This window comes from Hemicordylus capensis, chromosome 6 (genome assembly GCF_027244095.1).
Source record: "Hemicordylus capensis ecotype Gifberg chromosome 6, rHemCap1.1.pri, whole genome shotgun sequence".
Taxonomy (NCBI): Eukaryota; Metazoa; Chordata; class Lepidosauria; order Squamata; family Cordylidae; genus Hemicordylus; species Hemicordylus capensis.
Window position 1 is genome coordinate 41,655,597 of NC_069662.1, and position 18,672 is coordinate 41,674,268.

The 18,672-nt window shown below is 44.3% G+C and overlaps 1 protein-coding gene across 3 annotated transcripts; it reads right to left on the bottom strand.

Annotated features, from left to right (window-relative positions):
* Positions 1 to 6,375: 6,375 nt before the first annotated feature.
* PNPO (pyridoxamine 5'-phosphate oxidase) lies at positions 6,376 to 18,151 on the bottom strand. Of its 3 annotated transcripts, none has more exons than XM_053266573.1 (7): positions 17,520 to 18,105; positions 16,185 to 16,309; positions 15,966 to 16,065; positions 14,871 to 14,924; positions 13,187 to 13,315; positions 10,651 to 10,721; positions 6,376 to 9,030 (listed from the first exon to the last, which is right to left on the bottom strand). In XM_053266573.1, the coding sequence occupies exons 1-7, from the start codon at positions 17,673 to 17,675 to the stop codon at positions 8,865 to 8,867; spliced, it is 801 nt and encodes a 266-aa protein (XP_053122548.1). In that variant the 5' UTR covers positions 17,676 to 18,105; the 3' UTR covers positions 6,376 to 8,864. The 3 variants fall into 3 exon arrangements, with proteins under 3 accessions (XP_053122548.1, XP_053122551.1, XP_053122549.1); XM_053266576.1 differs by lacking the exon at positions 17,520 to 18,105 and adding an exon at positions 17,379 to 17,513; XM_053266574.1 differs by lacking the exon at positions 14,871 to 14,924 and having other exon boundaries at positions 17,520 to 18,151.
* Positions 18,152 to 18,672: the final 521 nt, after the last annotated feature.

Genomic DNA, 18,672 nt, shown 5'->3' on the forward strand with positions numbered 1-18,672 from the left:
TGCAGCAGGATGGGAAACATGGCTATAGGCTTGGAAGGAAAACGGCAGCAACCTGCCACCCTCCTCAGTCTCCACTCCATGCCTTCCTTCACTACTATGGGGAGAGAAGAGGAAGCGGCCCTAGATGGCTGGTGCTTGGCCAAGGGGCACTGCATGCCTGGACTAAGCAGTCAAGGATTCCCATGTCTGTGTTAAAGCCGGGGAGAAGACATGGAGTGCGTCTTTTTGGCTGCTGCTCAACTGAAGCATAGCAGCTCACCTCAGCAAAGCAGCAGCCAACCAGGCATGCTGCTTGTCTCTCTTCCCTGCTTCAAGAGCAGGGGAGAGAACCGTTTCCTGACAGCCGCTGCTCAGTGGCTCTTCTCCTGCGTGGCAGGAGCATGCTCATGGGAGCATGACTGGCTGGTTGGCGTTCCGTCAAGGTGCCCCAGCCCAAGCCACAAAATTTTATTGTTTTGAAAGCTAAAGCTAGGTTAGGCCAGGCAGAGAGAGAGGTTTGTGGCTGGGCAGTGATCTCAAGCATATCAGAATTGAGCTACAGGCACAGGCTTTAACACTTTGAACAAACATCATAAGGGAGAGCCCTATGCAAATTCTAGTCAAGAATTAAAATATCCCCCTCCTGTTGCTGCTCTTTGATCCTGACAGGCCCAGCACTCCACATCAGGCCCACTTTGCCTCCATGCAAATATTTCACAGTATAGGTTTGAGGCAAGGCGGAGAGGCCTGAATTTCTGCTACAGGGTCTTGGCCAGGCAGGAACACAGTCTAGAGACCTCCTGCAATAGCTAGCCATTAAGAATAAGAATTTGTGTATCACATTAGCCCACCTAAGGCTTTCACAGTTTTCACCACGTGCCCTCAGCCCAACCCTGTGAGGTGGAGGCTAGGCCCAAGGCTGCCTTGAAGAAAATGAATTTGAAGAAGATTCTCCTGCAATCAAATCCAATAGTTTTGGGAGGCCTCATTAACTGTGAATGTAGTCCAGACCAGGAGAGAGATTGCATCATATTAAGGCAAAAAAGAAAATTTAAAAGGCATAAGATTATTACTTGGCACTCTAAAGATCGCTTTCGCCCTTGGAGGGCCCTTCCAAATGATACCATCTATCGACAACCTTCAAACAGAAATGTGGGATGGGAGAACTCCCAGCAACCGTTCCACATAGAATCAAATGTGGAACAGTTTGAACAAATTCAAACAATCTAGTCCAACTCCATCCAAAATACAGGACCATTCACCACAACTAACCTACAGAGACATACAAATTGCTCCAGCCGACTCAATCCACCCAGCCAAATTGGCTAGTGACCCAAGCAAACACTCAGACCTTGGGGGGAAATGTCATTCCAAAACCCAACACGGTGTTACGTCTGATCCATCCACTGAGAACTTGGGACTCTTTCCTGCAACATAATTAACTCTTCTGACCCTCAAATGCATAATAGACTCCAAGTCAGTCATTTTTATTTCAGTCATTGACCAGAAGCATTATCACACACAGCAGAATGTAATTTACATAAAATATAACAGAATTTAGCCACTGAGTTGGTGTACTTATAATTAAAATTTGACAATAAAATTTTTAAGATCTGAGTGACCAGGAAACGTCACAAGATACGGCAAAATAAGAGTTGAACGATCATTCTTGTAGAGGTCACAAGGTAACATGCTCAGTAGTCTTGATATCACCAGAACCACAAGGACAAAGTCGGGATGCATAAGGTACCCCACAGAACCTCCCATAAAGCACCGCTGTAGGAAGCGCGTTTAATCAAGCTAAAGATAGCGCCCGCTTGAACTTAGAAAAGCTGATATTATTTAAATATGCAGCATGTTTCGTGCTGAAAAGCTGATCTTGCTTCGTGGGCCCCTTTTATAAGGACTCCATACAAGGTATATCACACCTCTTCTGTTGAGATATCAAGATAGACTGGAGGGGTTTTACACAGATTTATTGCTTTCAGATACAAACCACTCAATAACCTGTATGGTACCTAAATTTTGTGTAGCAGCAATGAAAATATGCCAACAAATGACTTTGCCATGATCCAGTTGATTGTAATATTTTTGTTTTGTCACTGTTCTCAATTTATGTATCTGATTTTTGATCAAAATAAAGTTTGATTGACTTGCTTTGTGGTATTCTGTGGTGTTGCTCCTCTTCCTTTCTCCATTCCCCCATCCCCCATTTTGAGGGTTTAAAGACACTGGAACCAGTCAGACCCCCATTAAAGTGAATGGGAGAAAATGCATAGTATACCAAGGTGCAAGGAGAGTCTCTGAGACACACACTTTTTAAGAAGCATCAACTTGCATTTAGCAGCTGCATTACAATCAAGCTACACTTGAGAACATGTGTTCATCTTTCCGGTTTTATTCTTTCCCTCATTTCCACCTCCAGGAAGCAGCTTCTCTACAATTCACAGAATTATATTTCTGTAAGAACAGACTGAGCATTAACAAGTGCATGACTAAGACGTAGGAAGTAGTTGTAAAGCAGTTATTGCTCTTTTCCCAGCAATTAAGATAACAGGGTATTAAACTTTTCTGTACTTATTGGCTAGTCACATCTTGAGGGAGTTCAGATTTGAAAGAATTGAAAAATAAAGCAGCAAGAGTGTCCAAGACTCCCTTTTCTGGAAATTACAACCTAGTAAGACAATAACCTCTTTGCACTGATGCAGCAATTGAGAGGTTAGCCTTTCAGCACTGGTGGTTTTGATTACGGAAAAGTCACACATCCATCAGCATTTGAGAAAAGGAGGTCCATCTCCGGGGAAGTGGGAACAAAACTAGTTTTCTAGACCAGGGATTCTCAACCTTGGGTCCCCAGATGTTGTTGGACCTCAACTCCCATAATCCCCAAACAAAGGCCATTGGGGCTGGGGATTATGGGAGTTGAAGTCCAATAACATCTGGAGACCCAAGGTTGAGAATCCCTGATCTAGACGAAGGAGAATGCATATAAAGGGGATGGGACAGGATTTGGAAGAGAACAGAACATCTCCAGAAAAGGATCTATCTTCAGATGCCATACATAAGCAATTCAAAACTACAGTTTACCTTTACAAAAAAAGCCTCCCTTTTTATATATGATTAATACTTTTGTTGCAGTATTTCTATAATCAATAGTTTAATTGCCTTTCTAAGCTTTTCTGAAGTAGAGTCACATTGACCCACAGTACCTTTGGCAGGCAGTAAGCTCATTAACATTGTACTAACAGGTGTGGTTCCTTTATCATTGTACCTCTACTACAATCAATTAAAAACATTTACATATCTATAAAAATACACATACACCACTGACTGAATTGGGGTCTATATTGCCCCAATACCTCATTAGCAAAGTGCTTTCTCCAAATGTTGAACAATTCACAGCCCTTTTGACTATATGTGTTTGACAAAGCAAAGAGATCTGCTAGCTTCTAACCATTCATCCCTATTAAATGGTAAAAGAGGCGTTTTTAAAGTTCTCTTCTTTTGCAGAGGGATAGAAACTGCTGGTATTCAGCCCAGCATAATCTGGTGTTTTCCTTGTTTCAGTTTAGATTTTAAAGCCCTTTGGAACTTACCTTCTCATTTTTGCTATGTAAATTGCTTTGAGAACTGCTGAAAATAAATAATGTATAACAGCTTTAACAAAAAAATCCCAGGGTTTCAGGTTTTTTTCCAGTGAAAAAAGACAAATATATCAGTTTTCCTTATAGCCTAATCCTATACATATCCACTCAAGAGCAGGTCTCATTTTGTTCGGGAATTATGCCCAGTTAGCCACTTCCAGAGAGGAAGATATTGCAGGGCTGCTCAACTTTGGCCCTCCTGTAGATGTTGGCCTACAACTCCCATAATCCCTGGCTATTGACCACTGTGGCTGAGGATTATGGAAATTGTTGTTCAAAAAACAGCTGGGGGGCCCAAATTGAGCATGCCTCATTACTGCATCAAAAATTTGAGTGTTATGGCCCCTCAAAGTAACATTTATTAAAGAATAAGCTTTTGTGGATTACAGTCCACAGTTGTGTTAAAGTCTATAAACATGTTAAGCCTTTCACAAGACTCTTTGTATCTTTAATTCCAGTTGAGTGCACTTGATTGTGCCTCTGCAGCATGAGCCTAAACATATCTACTCATAAGTAAAACTCCTTGCATTCAGCGGAACTTACTGGTAAATGTGTTTAAGATTGTTTTAATTGATCTCTTAACAGGCCACACCACTTTATTCATTAAGAAAGCACCTCATACTTTTTGAATTGTCAGTTTCATGCAATGTGTTTAATTTCCAGAATGGGGGGTGCTGGACCTCACATTACCTAGCAGCTACACCTCTAACTTGGACCTACTCTCAGATGCATGCAGGCTTTAGTTGATCTGTACATGGTCAGAGATGCTGTCATCTTAATTATTGCACTACATGTAGGATTTGCTTCTGATCTTCTGGCATAATAGCAACTACATGAAGCCACAGATGAAAACAAGGAAAGTGAATGTTCAAGAGCATACCAGAAAAGGGTGTTTCTAGAAGTAAGCCAGGGGACTCTCCCAGCCTTTAGGGAATCCCAGAATCACAAGTGAAATGCCCCAGGAGATCCTGACCCTTGATTATCAAGCAAAGGAGTAATGACTGAGAAAGCAAATATGTGCCGGGAGCTGAGAGAGAGCAAAAGGTTATCAGGGCTGCAGTTTCACTGGGATGCAACCCAAGAAACAAATGCAAACCGATACTTAAGCTAAACACTGGAGAAGGCTCTAGGTTGGCTCCCCCTGGTGGAAGGCAGGTACACAGCATGATCCCAGCAAGGGGAAAGTAGGAACAAAGTAAAAACAAAATGGAAATCCAGTATTCCTTTCATGACACCACCTACTGGATAGAATGAAGGGACAGAGAGACAGGCACTCATGCTAGTTACCACACATTGGTGGACTACCCTTTCAGGGAGTACATACCAGGGCCTGGGCTGAAATCTCTTCTAGCACTACGGAAAGAGTGCTTGTATGGGGAAGCTTTTAAAGTGACAGAGGCAAGACACTAATTATAGACCACAGGATTTTAGTACATACTTGCCAGCAACTGAGCTGTGAATAATCACCTCCTTCCCCCTTTAGAGCTGCCACCTTTATTTCCCAAAGGATACCTGTGCTCTTTAGTCACCTAATGGCGCAGCTGGGAAATGACTTGACTAGCAAGCCAGAGGTTGCCTGTTTGAATCCCCCCTGGTATGTTTCCCAGACTATGGGAAACACCTATATTCGGCAGCAGCAATATAGGAAGATGCTGAAAGGCATCATCTCATACTGCACAGGACATGGCAATGGTAATTCCCTCCTGTATTCTACCGAAGACAACCACAGGGCTCTGTGGTCGCCAGGAGTCAACACCGACCAGACAGCACACTTTACCTTACCTGTGCTCTTTACCAGTTGCATGACAGCTGGGAGGAGAGCTGGCCTTGTGGCAAAGGTAAAGTGTGCCATTGAGTCGATTTCGACTCCTGGCGCCCAAAGAGCCCTGTGGTTTTCTTTGGTAGAATACAGGAGAGGTTTACCATTGCCTCCTCCCACACAGTATGAGACGATGCCTTGTGGTAGCAAGCATGAATTGTCCCCTTTGCTAAGCAGGGTCCACCCTTATTTATTTATCCATTCGATTTCTATACCGCCCTTCAAAGAAATGGCTCATGGCCATTCACACAGAGAAATAACAAATAAATAAGATAAACAAAGTGGATCCCTGTCCCCAAAGGGCTCACAATCTAAAAAGAAACATAAGACACACACCAGCAACAGTCACTGGTTTGCATTTGATTGGGGGACTACATGTAACTACTGCAAGATATTCCCTGTAGGGGATGGAGCTGCTCTAGGAAGAGCATCTGCATGCAGAAGTTTCCAAGTTTCCTCCCTGGCATCTCCAAGATAGGGCTGAGATTCCTGCCTGTAATCTTGGAGAAGCTGCTGCCAGTCTGTGTAGACAATATTGAGTTAGAGGGACCAAGGATCTGACTCAGTATAAGGCAGCTTCCTATGTTCCTTAGTACTGTAGTTCTGTGAAGGACGAAAGTAGTGATTTTTTAGTATCCTAAAACTACAGTTCCCAGGTTCTTTAGGGGAAAGCCTCAAGTTAAACTGGCGTAAGATTAAAGGAAGCTTGTAGCACAGACACCCCAAATGCCACTTCTAAAGGACAAAAAAGATAGAACATGGTGATTAACACTAATTGCACCTGTTGAAAGGCCATCCCGTCCGTAAGTGCAGAAAACAGAAGATATTCCCTTATGCTGGGATGTTTGAGAAGCGAAGCAACACTGTACTTGGGCAACGAGGGGAAAAGGACCAGGACAAAAGTTAATATTAAACCACACTCTCACCTTCAAATATCAGTCACCAGGCTGGACCTTTATTGTCCAAATGTACACAAGCACTGACTCTGTACATAGCCACACACAGATGCCAGATTGGCCAGACAGAGAAAAACAGGAATTGTTAGGACTGTATCCAGCATTTGAACATCCTATTAACACAGCACAAAAGCACATCTCATCCACTAGCATCAGGGATGTACAACTGCACTTCCAATGGGCATGGAAGGGATCTGAAAACTCACTCTACATAAGCACATGTAATGGTTGTCACACAGGGAGAGAGACACACACTTCAATACAGGAGCAGGAGGGATTTCAGGTTAAAAATGATTGTGGGGCTTGATGTATTATTTGTGCTCCTAGGACTGTCAGGCAAGCACAGCAACAGCTTATCTAGGTCAGACTTCAGCACCTTGCACATCTTTGATTTTTTTTGTTTAAAGAGTGTATTTCTAGCTCTTATGGCATAGAGACATGGGGCAGTGTCCAGAGAAGTGAAAATGAATGACAGCTTTCAAGCCATCAGCTGCCTGGTATTGCCCACTCGCTGCTATTTTCTGGTTCCTGAGTTTACAGCCCAGACACTACACCACACAAAGAGCCTTGCTGGATCAGCTGAAGGGCTCATCTAGCCCAGGATCCTGTTTCACACAGTGCCAATCAGATGCCTCTGGAAGCCCACAAGCAAGGCCTGAAGGCCACACCCCTCCTCTGCTGTTAAGCAAAGAGCATAAGCAAAGCCCTGCCAGATCAGACCAAGGCCCATCCGGTCCAGCATCCTGCCTCATCCTGTTGCTTTCTCCACAGCTGGAAGTTAGAAGTACAGTGCTTCAAAAACATGGAAGTTCCACATAAACATCTCCCCCATTAATCTGTCTAGTCCATTTTTAAGGCCATCACCACAGCCTATGGCAGTGAATTAATACAATACAGCAAATAAATACTTGCCCTTCTCTGCCCTGACTCTCCTGCCAATCAATTTTATTGGATGGTCACAAGTTCTAATGTTGAGAGTGAAGAACTTCTTGCTATCTTCTTTTGATGCCATGCATAGTTTTATAAGCCTAAATCATATTCCCCTTAAGGTATCAGCTCTATTCAGACATTATGGTGCACAAGCGTACAGATGTCCATACATGTTTGTGTGAATGACTGTACCTGCACTCATTTTAAACATGAGCCTAGGTACAGGCCCCTCAAATGCAGGTAGATAGGAAGTGTACTACTGCATCTTTGTTCAACATAATGTGTAAATAACTGTGCAGGTGACCCTCGTTATTCATGGCGGTTCTGTTCCCACCAATTTCCATGAATAACGAAACTGAATAAAGAAACTTCAAATCTATGGGGATTGGGTGTGTGTGAGGTGGTTAGGTTGCTTGAGCTTAAAAAAACTAATTAAAAAAACCAGGGAGGGAGCAGAAATAAGGGCAGAGAAGCACAGCACTTTGTTCTCCAGGTATGCTCCCCAAATCCTTTTTAATTTTTAAAAAGCTAAAGAATGGCTCTGTGCTTCAAAATGGCAGTCAGAAATGATTATCATATGTAATTCCCAAACACTCAGGAAACATAGATAGGCAAAAATTGCCTATATTTCATGCCACAGATAAAGAAACTGGGTCTCTAAGACCATCTGTGGATACATGAAACCTCGATCCACTAAACTGTCTCCTATACACAGGTCTCCTATACCTGTGTACAGATCTGTACTGTATACACTGTACATTCATTGTACAAGTGTAGAACACAGCATGTGAATAGAGATATCAAGGGTCTCCTTGCTTACCCAAATTATTATTTCGAAGGTTTTGCAACATTTGCAAGATGATGGTCCATCCCCACCCTACCTTCCACTCTCCCTCCACATCTCTTGTTTCCAAAGTTCACAAATCCTTTTAAATCTAGAGCTTGGTAGCAGAGTTATGCTAAATGGGAATATATGCCAATGTGCTTCATCTGCATATTTTTGTTACAGAAGTTCTGTTACCTCAGTGCAGTTCTGGTCTTGCTGACTTTACTGGGCTGAAGGAGATCAAATTGAAACCTATCTGCTCCATTTCCAAGCAAAACCACCTGAGATAAATCAGACTACCAAATCAAATTAGTCTGAAACTGTGCCCACCTTAAGGTTCTGGGAAGCAGTGTCTTAGGAAGGTGTTGAGAATTCTGTAATTGTCACTAAACATGGGTTGGGAGGCATGACAGCCAGGTTTTAGAAGTACTGTAGATTAAGATCTATAGCATGGTTATGCCCCAAAACATTTATATCCTGCTTTTCCTCCAACGAGCTCAGGGTTTATCTTCCACTATCATCACCATTGTCCTGTTACTGATGGGGTCCAAGGTCAATCATGGCTGGGCAGGGATTCGAATCCAGGTCTCACTGGTCCAGCACTGTCCACTGGCTCTTTGTCTGCTCAGTCTTAGGAGCATGTGGGGTACACACAGATTTTGGCACAGATATTCCAGAGATGGTGTAAATAGGATGACTCCCAAAGCTTTTCAAGGAGAGAGTCTTTCGTATACCCAGTTGCCTTCCCCTTTGTGCGCCATAGGCCCCAAGGGCACGCTGCTGTCCTGAAGGTGCCGGAAGACTATGCGGTCGTGCAAACGGTTTGTTTGACCTTGCCAGAACTCTATGACCTCTGGCTTCAAGATATAGCCTCCCCTAGGAGAAAAACAACATGTTTTATTAAGCATTAACTTGCTTTATAGTGGGACTGTAAGCCTTGGCTGATCCCCCTCCCTCTGCAGTCTGTTTGGGGATGCTGACACCAGGTGAGCAAAGACAGGCGTAAAATTGGTAGGGGGGCGTTTACTTTAAATTGCTTCTGTCAGGCACTGAAGGATATTGCTCTCTCCGGGCTCATTCCCCAACCCGCCACCTTCTGTCCGAGCCCAAATGACCATCGTTGTGCTTCTGGCCTTTCATCTCATTACCTTCTTGGAGTGGTATGGAGATCTATCTGGCCATAGTGATATCTACTGTATTTCTCTCTCTCTCAGTTGACTTTATTCCTTCTCCTTTGTAGTTTTAAGATGCTGGGTTATACTGTTTAGTTTATTTGCAGTTTTATATAATTGCTCTGTTACTCGTATAAATTGATTTACTGACACTGCTATTGAAAGTTACAGTTAAGGGTATTATGATAGAAATGAATTCTTATCCATCTTGTTAAAGATAAAGAGGTGTGTTTTTTTTTTTAAGTGGTGGCTGTCACATTTCGCTGGAGCCGAGCCACTCATTCTCATTCAGCTCAGCACAGGGCAGCTCCAGTGGCTGTTGCTCCTTTGTGTATCTTTTTAGCCTGTGGGACAGGGAACCATTTCCTTCTTCTTTTTGCTATGCAACTCTCTCCCCCTCCATTGCTATCAACACACACAATATATGCTGGGAGGTATGCGGACAATGCCTGCTCAGATCTCAGAAGCCAAAGGGGTAGCTGAAGAAGGGCTCCAGGAGCTGAGGGTCAGGTCTTCGGTGCCCTGAATAGCCCTAGGCTTCTTCATGTGACCTGCACAAATGGAAGTGTCTGGCCACGGAGAAGCAGTAAAATTATACAAAGTAGTCACCATTTGCTCAATGTGCATAATATATGTAGATCACAGTTTGCCTTGGAGTAGACCTCAGTGGGAAGGAAACCTAAATTTTGTGCCCAAGTAGAGGGCATAGCCCTGCTCACACACAGCTCGGAGGAGAAAACAGGAAGAAAGTTTCCCTTAATAGCAGGGCAGAGAGTCAGTCTTGCAGTAGCAAGCATATAACGTCCCCTTTGCTAAGCAGGGTTCACCTTGGTTTGCATTTGGATGGATGACTATACGTGGACACTAAGATATTCTCCTTTGGGGATGGGGCCACAACTCAGTGAGAGAGCATCTGATTTGCATGCAGAAAGCCCCGGGTCCAATCCCTGGCATCTCTAGGTAGAGCTGGGAGAAAGACTCCTTCCTGAAACCTTGGGGAACTGCTGCCAGTAGACAATATTGAGCTACTTGAACCAACAGTCTGACTTGGTATAAGGCAGCTTCCTGTGTTCTATTCAGAAATCAGAGAGAGATGTCTGGGTGGCACTACCAGTGGGAGGGCTATTTTGCTCTGTTTCACTCTGCATAGTCTTGCTACAGTCTACATTCAACATACCCCAGCTTCAGTTTCTGCCATCCTGCCCACACACATATGAAAAGCTTACACATTTTTGAAACCAAGTAAATGAGCATTATATTTATTGACAAAGGGATCATGGACAACAGAGGACAATGCCAAAATGCACATCAAGGTTTAGCTCACCAGTACTCTGGCATAGGCACCTTGGCCTCCCGGTAAACCTCTTCTAGCTGTGCATTCTTCTTCCTTAAATACTTTTTAAAAGGGGAGAGAGAGAGATATATATGCTATGAATACCGCAGGCAGTCATAGTCAGCAAGCAGCAGGAACCTTGGTACCATCTTCAAGCTCCTAGTACCAACTTGACCCTTTGGGAAATAAACAGGTTAATATATATTTCTACACTTTGCAAGGACTGCTAATAATGAGCTTGGCTGCAGCACAGAGTTCAGAATTTTGAGCATGTCAGTTTCTTTGGAAGAAAGGCAGTTCACGTTTCTATCCCTCATGGCCTGGAGGAAAGAAACCATGGTGTGGGGGGAGGGTAGATAAGCAAGAATTCCAGTAGTAGGTGAGTGGGGCTAGGGCCCAAACAACACTTAAAAATCATTATTCATATCCCTTGAGCAGTGCTCTAATTTTTTTTCCCACCTGTGTGCGGAATGCTTTTTTTCTGGGTAGCACTATCAAAGCACATGGATTCAGAGTGGGGCCTTCCTGATTCAACCGTGATCTAAAATTAACTGAGCAGACATCAGAAAATGTGTGAGTGTGTGCACATGCGCACACCTTAGAGGGAACAGTGCCCTTGATGAAGAACAACCCACTCTGAGAAGTACTGGAACATGAAACATCTTGTTTAAGAAGTTTTGATGCACACTTACTGAACTTGTGAGTCACACCCGATATGCCCCTTTTGCCTGACATGAGAAGAATCATGGGAAACACAATGAAGGAGAACTCTGGGATGTTCTAGGAACTGGCAGAGCATGGTCAAACACACAGCTGGAAAACAACACTCCTATGCACAAAGAGCACGCAAGGCAGAAATAACTGGAAACAGTTCACCTCTCGTTCAAACAAACATGTGTGATCATGTTTGTGTGAACATAAAGGAAACTGTGTTCATATATTTCTGACTTATGTGTTGTTACCAGCTGCTTATTCTACTTGGCTCCCAGGAGCCTCCCTGTTTGCAGCTGCACTTCGGATATGCTCAGGAACTTCACAGCAATGTGAGCTCTCAGTTAATAGCACACATGGGGAACAGGTCACTTAGTTGGCAAGATTTGGCTGCAAACAAAGCAAATTGGAACGGGGATCAAGATGCATGCCCCGCCCCACAGGCGGGAGTCCCAGCTAAGAAGATTCCAGAGTTAACTACAGCAAGTTAACTGGCATCCAAGGCCACTCTTCAATGAAGAGTGAACTGCCTTAACTCCCCTCATTCTCTCGATAACGCGAGCCGATTATGCCAAGCAGGAAGAAGAGTCGATAAGGTAGTGAAGCAATGGTATCCCCATCACAAAGATGAGTCAGTGACCTAGACCTAGAGGTGTATCTATTGAAATTATTGATAAGATTACTAGAGAGCCCATCCAGGCACCTGGTACTCTTTTGCACACCTGCATACTCTGATTTTCATCATAATCAGCCTTCACACAGAAAGTGATCCCCACATTGTTATGCCCAGGAACAGCGATCAGACACAATGCATTCCATGCAAGTCCATCCTAGCACTTCTAATCAGACAAGTAGGGCAATAGGAATTTGCCCCCAAGGCATGCTTTAGGATATTAGGAATCCCCACTTCCATGACCCAGTGTGCTCCCTTGTACTTGCAACTTGGGACTCCAACCACCAACCTTCATGCTCCCTTGTGCCTCTCACTTGGGACCTCATTGGATGATCTTCATGCTCCCTTGTATGCTATACTTGGGACTCCAATGAGCACTCCTTATGCTCTCCTGCAACCTACAAAGAGCTTGAAATCACTAGCTTCTTGTGCAATTCACTATTCACAGGCCACACCAGGCTATGTCCAGTTTATTGTGCCACTTCCCAGATCAGTCCTTTTGCCGATCCATCCAGCTAGCCTAGACATCATAGGAAACTGGCTCCATGGAGGTCCCCTTCTCGTGGGCACCTCTTCCTCTACTAATTCCTACAACCCTCCCATTGCCACCCACTCTGTCTTGGAGGTCGAGTCTCTGCAGCCCTCCCTGGAGTCCTGAGGTTCCGTCATCCAGAACAGGAGAAGGTGGCAGTTTGCCTGGCAACTAGGCTCAAACGATCTCTTTCTTAAATCCAAACTACCCCAATCTCTCTCTCACACACAATTAGACTTCAAGCTAAAATGCCTCATTGCAGCTGGTTTACTTGGAAACGTATTTTTATTAGACTTTAAGCTAAAATGCCTCATTGCAGTTAAATGTATTTTTGATAGTAATATTTGCTTTCACCACATATTTATTTCTTTTTGTACCCTCTCCTACAATAAATATTTTTATTTTGAAACTATCCCCTTGTCTCAATCCAGTCATTTCTTGAGTCCCAACATTTGCACAAACGAAAGCTGGTGGAGCTGACCCCCTTCAAGAGCTAATTCCCCCACAAAGCCTGAACACAGGGGTGCTGACCAAACACCTCAGGGCCAGTTCCATTAACAGTGTGATCAGTTGAGAAAGGGGAGACCCAAGAACAACCTGTAGTTCCTTACCTCCCTGTCCAAAATCACAGTGCTTTGTCGACTGACGACAGCTCCAATCTGGCTGCTCTTTGGTCGTGAATGAAAGTACTTCTCGGATTCATCTATAGGGAGCTTCTCCACAGAGCCTTCAATTCGCACCTGCAAAAGAAAAAAAGAAGCACCATTAAATGCAATACAAGTGCCCAGATTGAGGAAGTGCTTGTATTAATGAACTTTATTTAGTTCAAGCATATGCTGCTCTATTCAGGGAGCTGAGTGCGAGTTGAATGGAAAAGATATACATTAATCTCAATACAAAACAATGCTTCTTGAACTTCATTTACTGTTACAACCACTCTGGCTTGCTTATTTGATGTCCAATGCCTATAAAAGCCCTTTGGGGACAGGGATCCATCTTATTTATTTATTATTTCTCTACATAAACTGCCCTTAGCCATTTTTTTGGAAGGGCAGTATAGAAAGCGAATGAATGAATGAATGATAGCTGTCTTCAAATATCTGAAGAGCTGTCGCATAAACCAAGGAGTGGATTTGTTCTCTTTTGCTCCCGAGGGCAGGACCAGAACCAAAAGATTGAAATTACAAGGAAGTAGATTAAGGCTAGACGTTAGGAATAATTTATCAACTGCAATTGCTGTTTGACAGTGGAACAGACTCATGTAGTGGTAGGTAATCATTCACTGGAAGTTTTCAAGCCATCTGTCAGAGATGCTGTAGCAGTTTCCTACACTTAGCAGAATGTTGTACTAGAAGACCTCCAAGGTACCTTCCAACTCTAAAATTCTCCAACCAGAAATCAGGGACTATGACCAGAGTCCTCCTACCACACTTTTGCTGGGGGATATATGGGGCAAGAGCTGAAACCAAGCCAAGTCCCAACATCCCAGCCTCTTCCATATGTATACCTGATCCCAGCATTCCCAGTCTTGAAGAACAGAAGTGCAGGTCCCAAATAAGATCAGAGCTCATCTTTCATCACCTGAGGCTAAAAGGGAAGCAGCCAAATTCCCAGGCCATAAGCCTCAGCCATCTATGAGGAAGGGCTTCAGCATAAGAACCACAGCTGGAAAATTGAACAGGGGAGCCTTGCTAAAGTTCTCTGAAACGTATTTGTTTATTACATTTTATATCCTGCTCTTCCTCCAAGGAGCCCAGAGCGGTGTACTACATACGTAAGTTTCTCCTCACAACAACCCTGTGAAGTAGGTAAGGCTGAGAGAGAAGTGACTGGCCCAGAGTCACCCAGCAAGTCTCAGGGCTGAATGGGGATTTGAACACGGGTCTCCCCAGTCCTAGTCCAGCACTCTAACCACTACAACGCGCTGGCTTCTCATGCCATGGCACCCTGTTTGCCATAGACACACTTCTAGTTTTGACTGAAAAGCTTTTTCAGTAGAGGTTAAGGCGACAGGATAGAAATCTGGAAATGAAACTGCTTTTCATTTGGGCATTCCAAAGTGGTTAACAGGACAATGTAACACACAAACATCTCAAGATAGCAAATGGCTGGATAAAATCAGCATAAATCAGTTTTGCACAGATAAGGAGGGGGCTCCCACAGGTACGGCATCACCACTGAAATGTCCCTGTTGCTAGTAGCAGCCAGAAATATTTATGTTAGCAGTGAGCAAGAGAGCAGGACCACCTCTAAGGCCAATCTTAATGGATGGACAAATTGATGCGAGACGTTTACCTGGCGATTGAGTGGCTCCCAATAGAAAACAATTGAGGCAAAAGGGTTGGAGTCCTGCAAATGATGAGAAAACAAGAAATAACAACAACTAGCTGACCTGGCACAGAACATCTGCACCCCTAGTTCTCTCTGCCTCAAGCTGGTGCCTCATTTCATTCTCCCCCCCAGCCCATTCTCCCTCCGTGGCTGGCCTGGCCACCGCTTGCCCTCCACAGTCGGCCGCCACCTCCCCTCCTCCACTGCCTCCTTCTGCCTTTTCTCCACCGGCCAGCCGTTTTCTCTGCCAGCCGGCCAGCCTCCACCACTGTTTCCCCTCCAGCCAGCAGTCGCCATTTTCTCCCCTGTCACCATGGCTAATTGGCAGCTGCTTGCGAACTCTCACGAGAGTTGCCACACATGGGATTAGCCACGGGTACATCTTAGAGAAATAGATATATAGAAGATAGAAGATAATTATACCCACTGACTAAGAGAGACTCTTGGACTTTAAGCTAGAAGAATGTGGCTGGATAGTTAAGAGCAAGACTGGAAAGCAGGCAGCTGGATTGAAGCTACACTCCTAAACACTAACCAGAAAGTCCCATTGAACACACCGGAACTTACTTCCACATAAACGTGCACAGGTTTGCACTCAATGTTTTGCTGCCATTGTGTTAATAACGAGTGCAAAGACAGGATAGAAGAGGAATATCTCTACTTCCTTCTCTCAAGAAGATTGAGAAGGAACCTGTCCTGGCAACCAGGGTAGGTTTGCCTTTTGGCTGGGCAAATTTAATTCAGGGGACATCAGTCATTGATCTGGCAAAGTCTCAGAAGCTTAAAGGGGCCACTGTGGGACCTCCAGTGGTGAGAGAGCAGAGCTTAAATACCTGGTTCCAATTTAGACTGAAGTCAGCAAATATTTGTAACTTTCCTCAATTTGCACATTAATTAGGGTCACAAAATGCATACTTCCTGAAGCAGACTTTAGATTGTCTGTCTGTATATATAGATAGAGCCCTAGGTGCAAAGCAGTTTCAAAACAAGTAATCTGGGGTGCCAATCTATGAATTTCAGGTCCCTTCTAATAACATATTTTCACAAGATAGCACTCACCAGTTCCCTTCCTTTCCGACTCTCATGGTTGGTGAAGAAGCGAAAGCCAGCCTGGCTAAACCCCTTCAGAAGCAGCATCCGAGCAGAAGGTCTTCCATCCCTGGAAAGACAGACACAGATACACATAGACAAGTCGTAATTTGGAAATAAAAACCCTACAAAAATTAAAAAAAATAGATCACAGTGCAGCAAGAATGCAAGCAAGGCATCAATCCTTACCTGGTAGAAGTGGCCAAGCACATGGCGTTGACTTCTCCAATGGAGGGGCACCTCATAGCCTCTTCAAACCATACAGAGAATTGTTTAATGGGATCCAAAGAGGTGAGGTGTTTTTCCTCAAAGGCCTAGAGAGGGAAGCAATTAGTTCTCTCACAGAAAAATACACAGATTTTTAACAAGGGGCTTCAAGGTGTACATAGGAACATAGGAAACAGACTATTAGTCTATCTAGCTCAGTATTGTCTTCACAGACTGGCAGTGGCTTCTCCAAGGTTGCAGGCAGGAATCTCTCTCAGCCCTATCTTGGAGAAGCCAGGGAGGGAACTTGAAACCTTCTGCTTTTCCCAGAGCGGCTTCATTCCCTGAGGGAAATATCTTGCAGTGCTCACACATCAAGTCTCCCATTCATATGCAACCAGGGCAGATCCTGCTTAGCTATGGGGACAAGTCATGCTTGCTACCACAAGAGCAGCTCTCCTCTCCTAAAGCCTACGCTCACATCTTTCCCATTTCCCTTCCTAGAAGACTGGCTAGTTATCATACCTGTCACCCACACTCTTCAGCACTGCTTCTCCCTCAGTCCATTCTCAGGAGTTCTCCAATCCTTTCCTTCAGCATTTCCACTCACTTATTCTACCTTTTCTACCCCACTCCCGTCTCTGGCCCCATCCCATTGACTCCCTGGAAAGCTCTCCCATCAGCCAACTTCTTAATCATCTCTTACTCCTGGCCACCTCCTCCAACTTCCCCATCCACTTGTCACTTTGCCCCATAGGTATTTCAGACCCCCATAGGGCTTAGTTTGAAGCAAAGAACCTCAACCCTGTCTGACGGTTTCCTTTGGATGTCTCTGTGCTTAACTCCAAACACCTAGATGTCTCTGTATGTGTCTGGCTCTGATCTCTCAACACAATATATACATTCAAAGGTGCCACCTTCTCTATTGCAGAGGTGAGCCCTGGTATTGAAGACGGGCTCCAGATCTCAGCCCTCGCTGCAGTATGCATATTCCCAAGAACCCTTCCTGGAGAATTTTCCCTATGCATATTTCCCAAGACCAGAGAGCCAACAAGACCAGAGAGCCAACATGGTGTAGTGGTTAGAGTGTCGGACTACGACCGGGGAGACCCGAGTTCAAATCCCCATACAGCCGCGAAACACTGGGCCAGTCACATATTTCTCAGCCTAACCTACCTGTTGTTGTGAGGGTACACATAACCACGTACACCGCTCTGCGCTCTTTGGAGGAAGAGCGGGATAGAAATGTAAAACAAATAAAATAAAAAATAAATGACCGGAGAAAACCGGTCCTTTGACTAAACTCTGTTTGCTCACCTCCTCATCTTCCCTATAGCTCTTCCGAAGGGGCCCCAAATCCATGGCACGAAAAGACGTTCGAGTTTGGCCAGAACTACGAAAGCCGAGAGGACCCAAACAGCACAGAGCGAGGCGCCCCACGTAACTAATCAACAGACGGCCACCTTTGCTCATTTCGTGCGCACGCGCAGAATAGCGCAAAACCTATCGTTCCTTCGCCCCCAGTCTCAGAAGCCGACCAACTCCCAAGCGTCCAATCAAAACAGGATTCCTCCGTCTGCCTCCCCTCGCCCCCTTCTCTGTCCACAGCCAATAAGAAAAGCAAGATAACAAGCCACCAATGAGAAGGTACAAGGATGCTTCTCCGTAAGCGACTTTCCTTAACCATTGAGAAGCTTCCTTAGAAAGCGGAAAAAAATACCCGCAACATGTGAGATTCATAGAGATAGGAATATTCTAGAACAAATCCCGTTATTTGGAGCCAACTTCCTGGGTCCTTTGAAACTATCTATTGTTTTCTCGCCCATGGCTAAAGAGAAAGCAACAATGGAGAAATTCAGGATTTTAGCAGAGCTGTGATAGGGTAGTAGGGTGGTGCGTCCTCGCTCCACACAGTATAGACCGCTTTTCAACTTGAATTCCTTAAAAGGTGTACAATATGAACTCTGAGGTTTGAAAGACTACCAAAAGGCAGGAGTTTATGCTTTCTAACTCAGGTCTTACTTCGAATCACAAACATTGTGATTTTTTTGGAAGTCAACAACAATTGCCCTGATGCCAAGACAGATATCGTACACCATTATCGTTTCTATATTGCATGTTGGCGGCCAGCAGGCTGTGGGTGAGAGAGAGTGGCTTATGCCATCCCTGCAGTGTAGTCCACCACGTAATGTTTGCCATTGCAATAAACTTCTCAGCCAAGATTGTATCCCTTTCCGCTTTTTAAACCCTAATTTGAGCCTCAGGGTTGTTAAATAGTCATTCAAAATGCTATCGTGGAAATTATTCAACGTCTCCCGGTAACTTTCGGTCCTGTCTAGTTTGAATTTCGAGCCAAAAACCTCAGACACACAAAACTCAGCACAGGTAACTTGTAGCAAAGGTCAACGTATTCAATTAATCAGAATATTAATCAGAATAGTCATGTAGTTAAGTAATTTTTCTCGTCTCA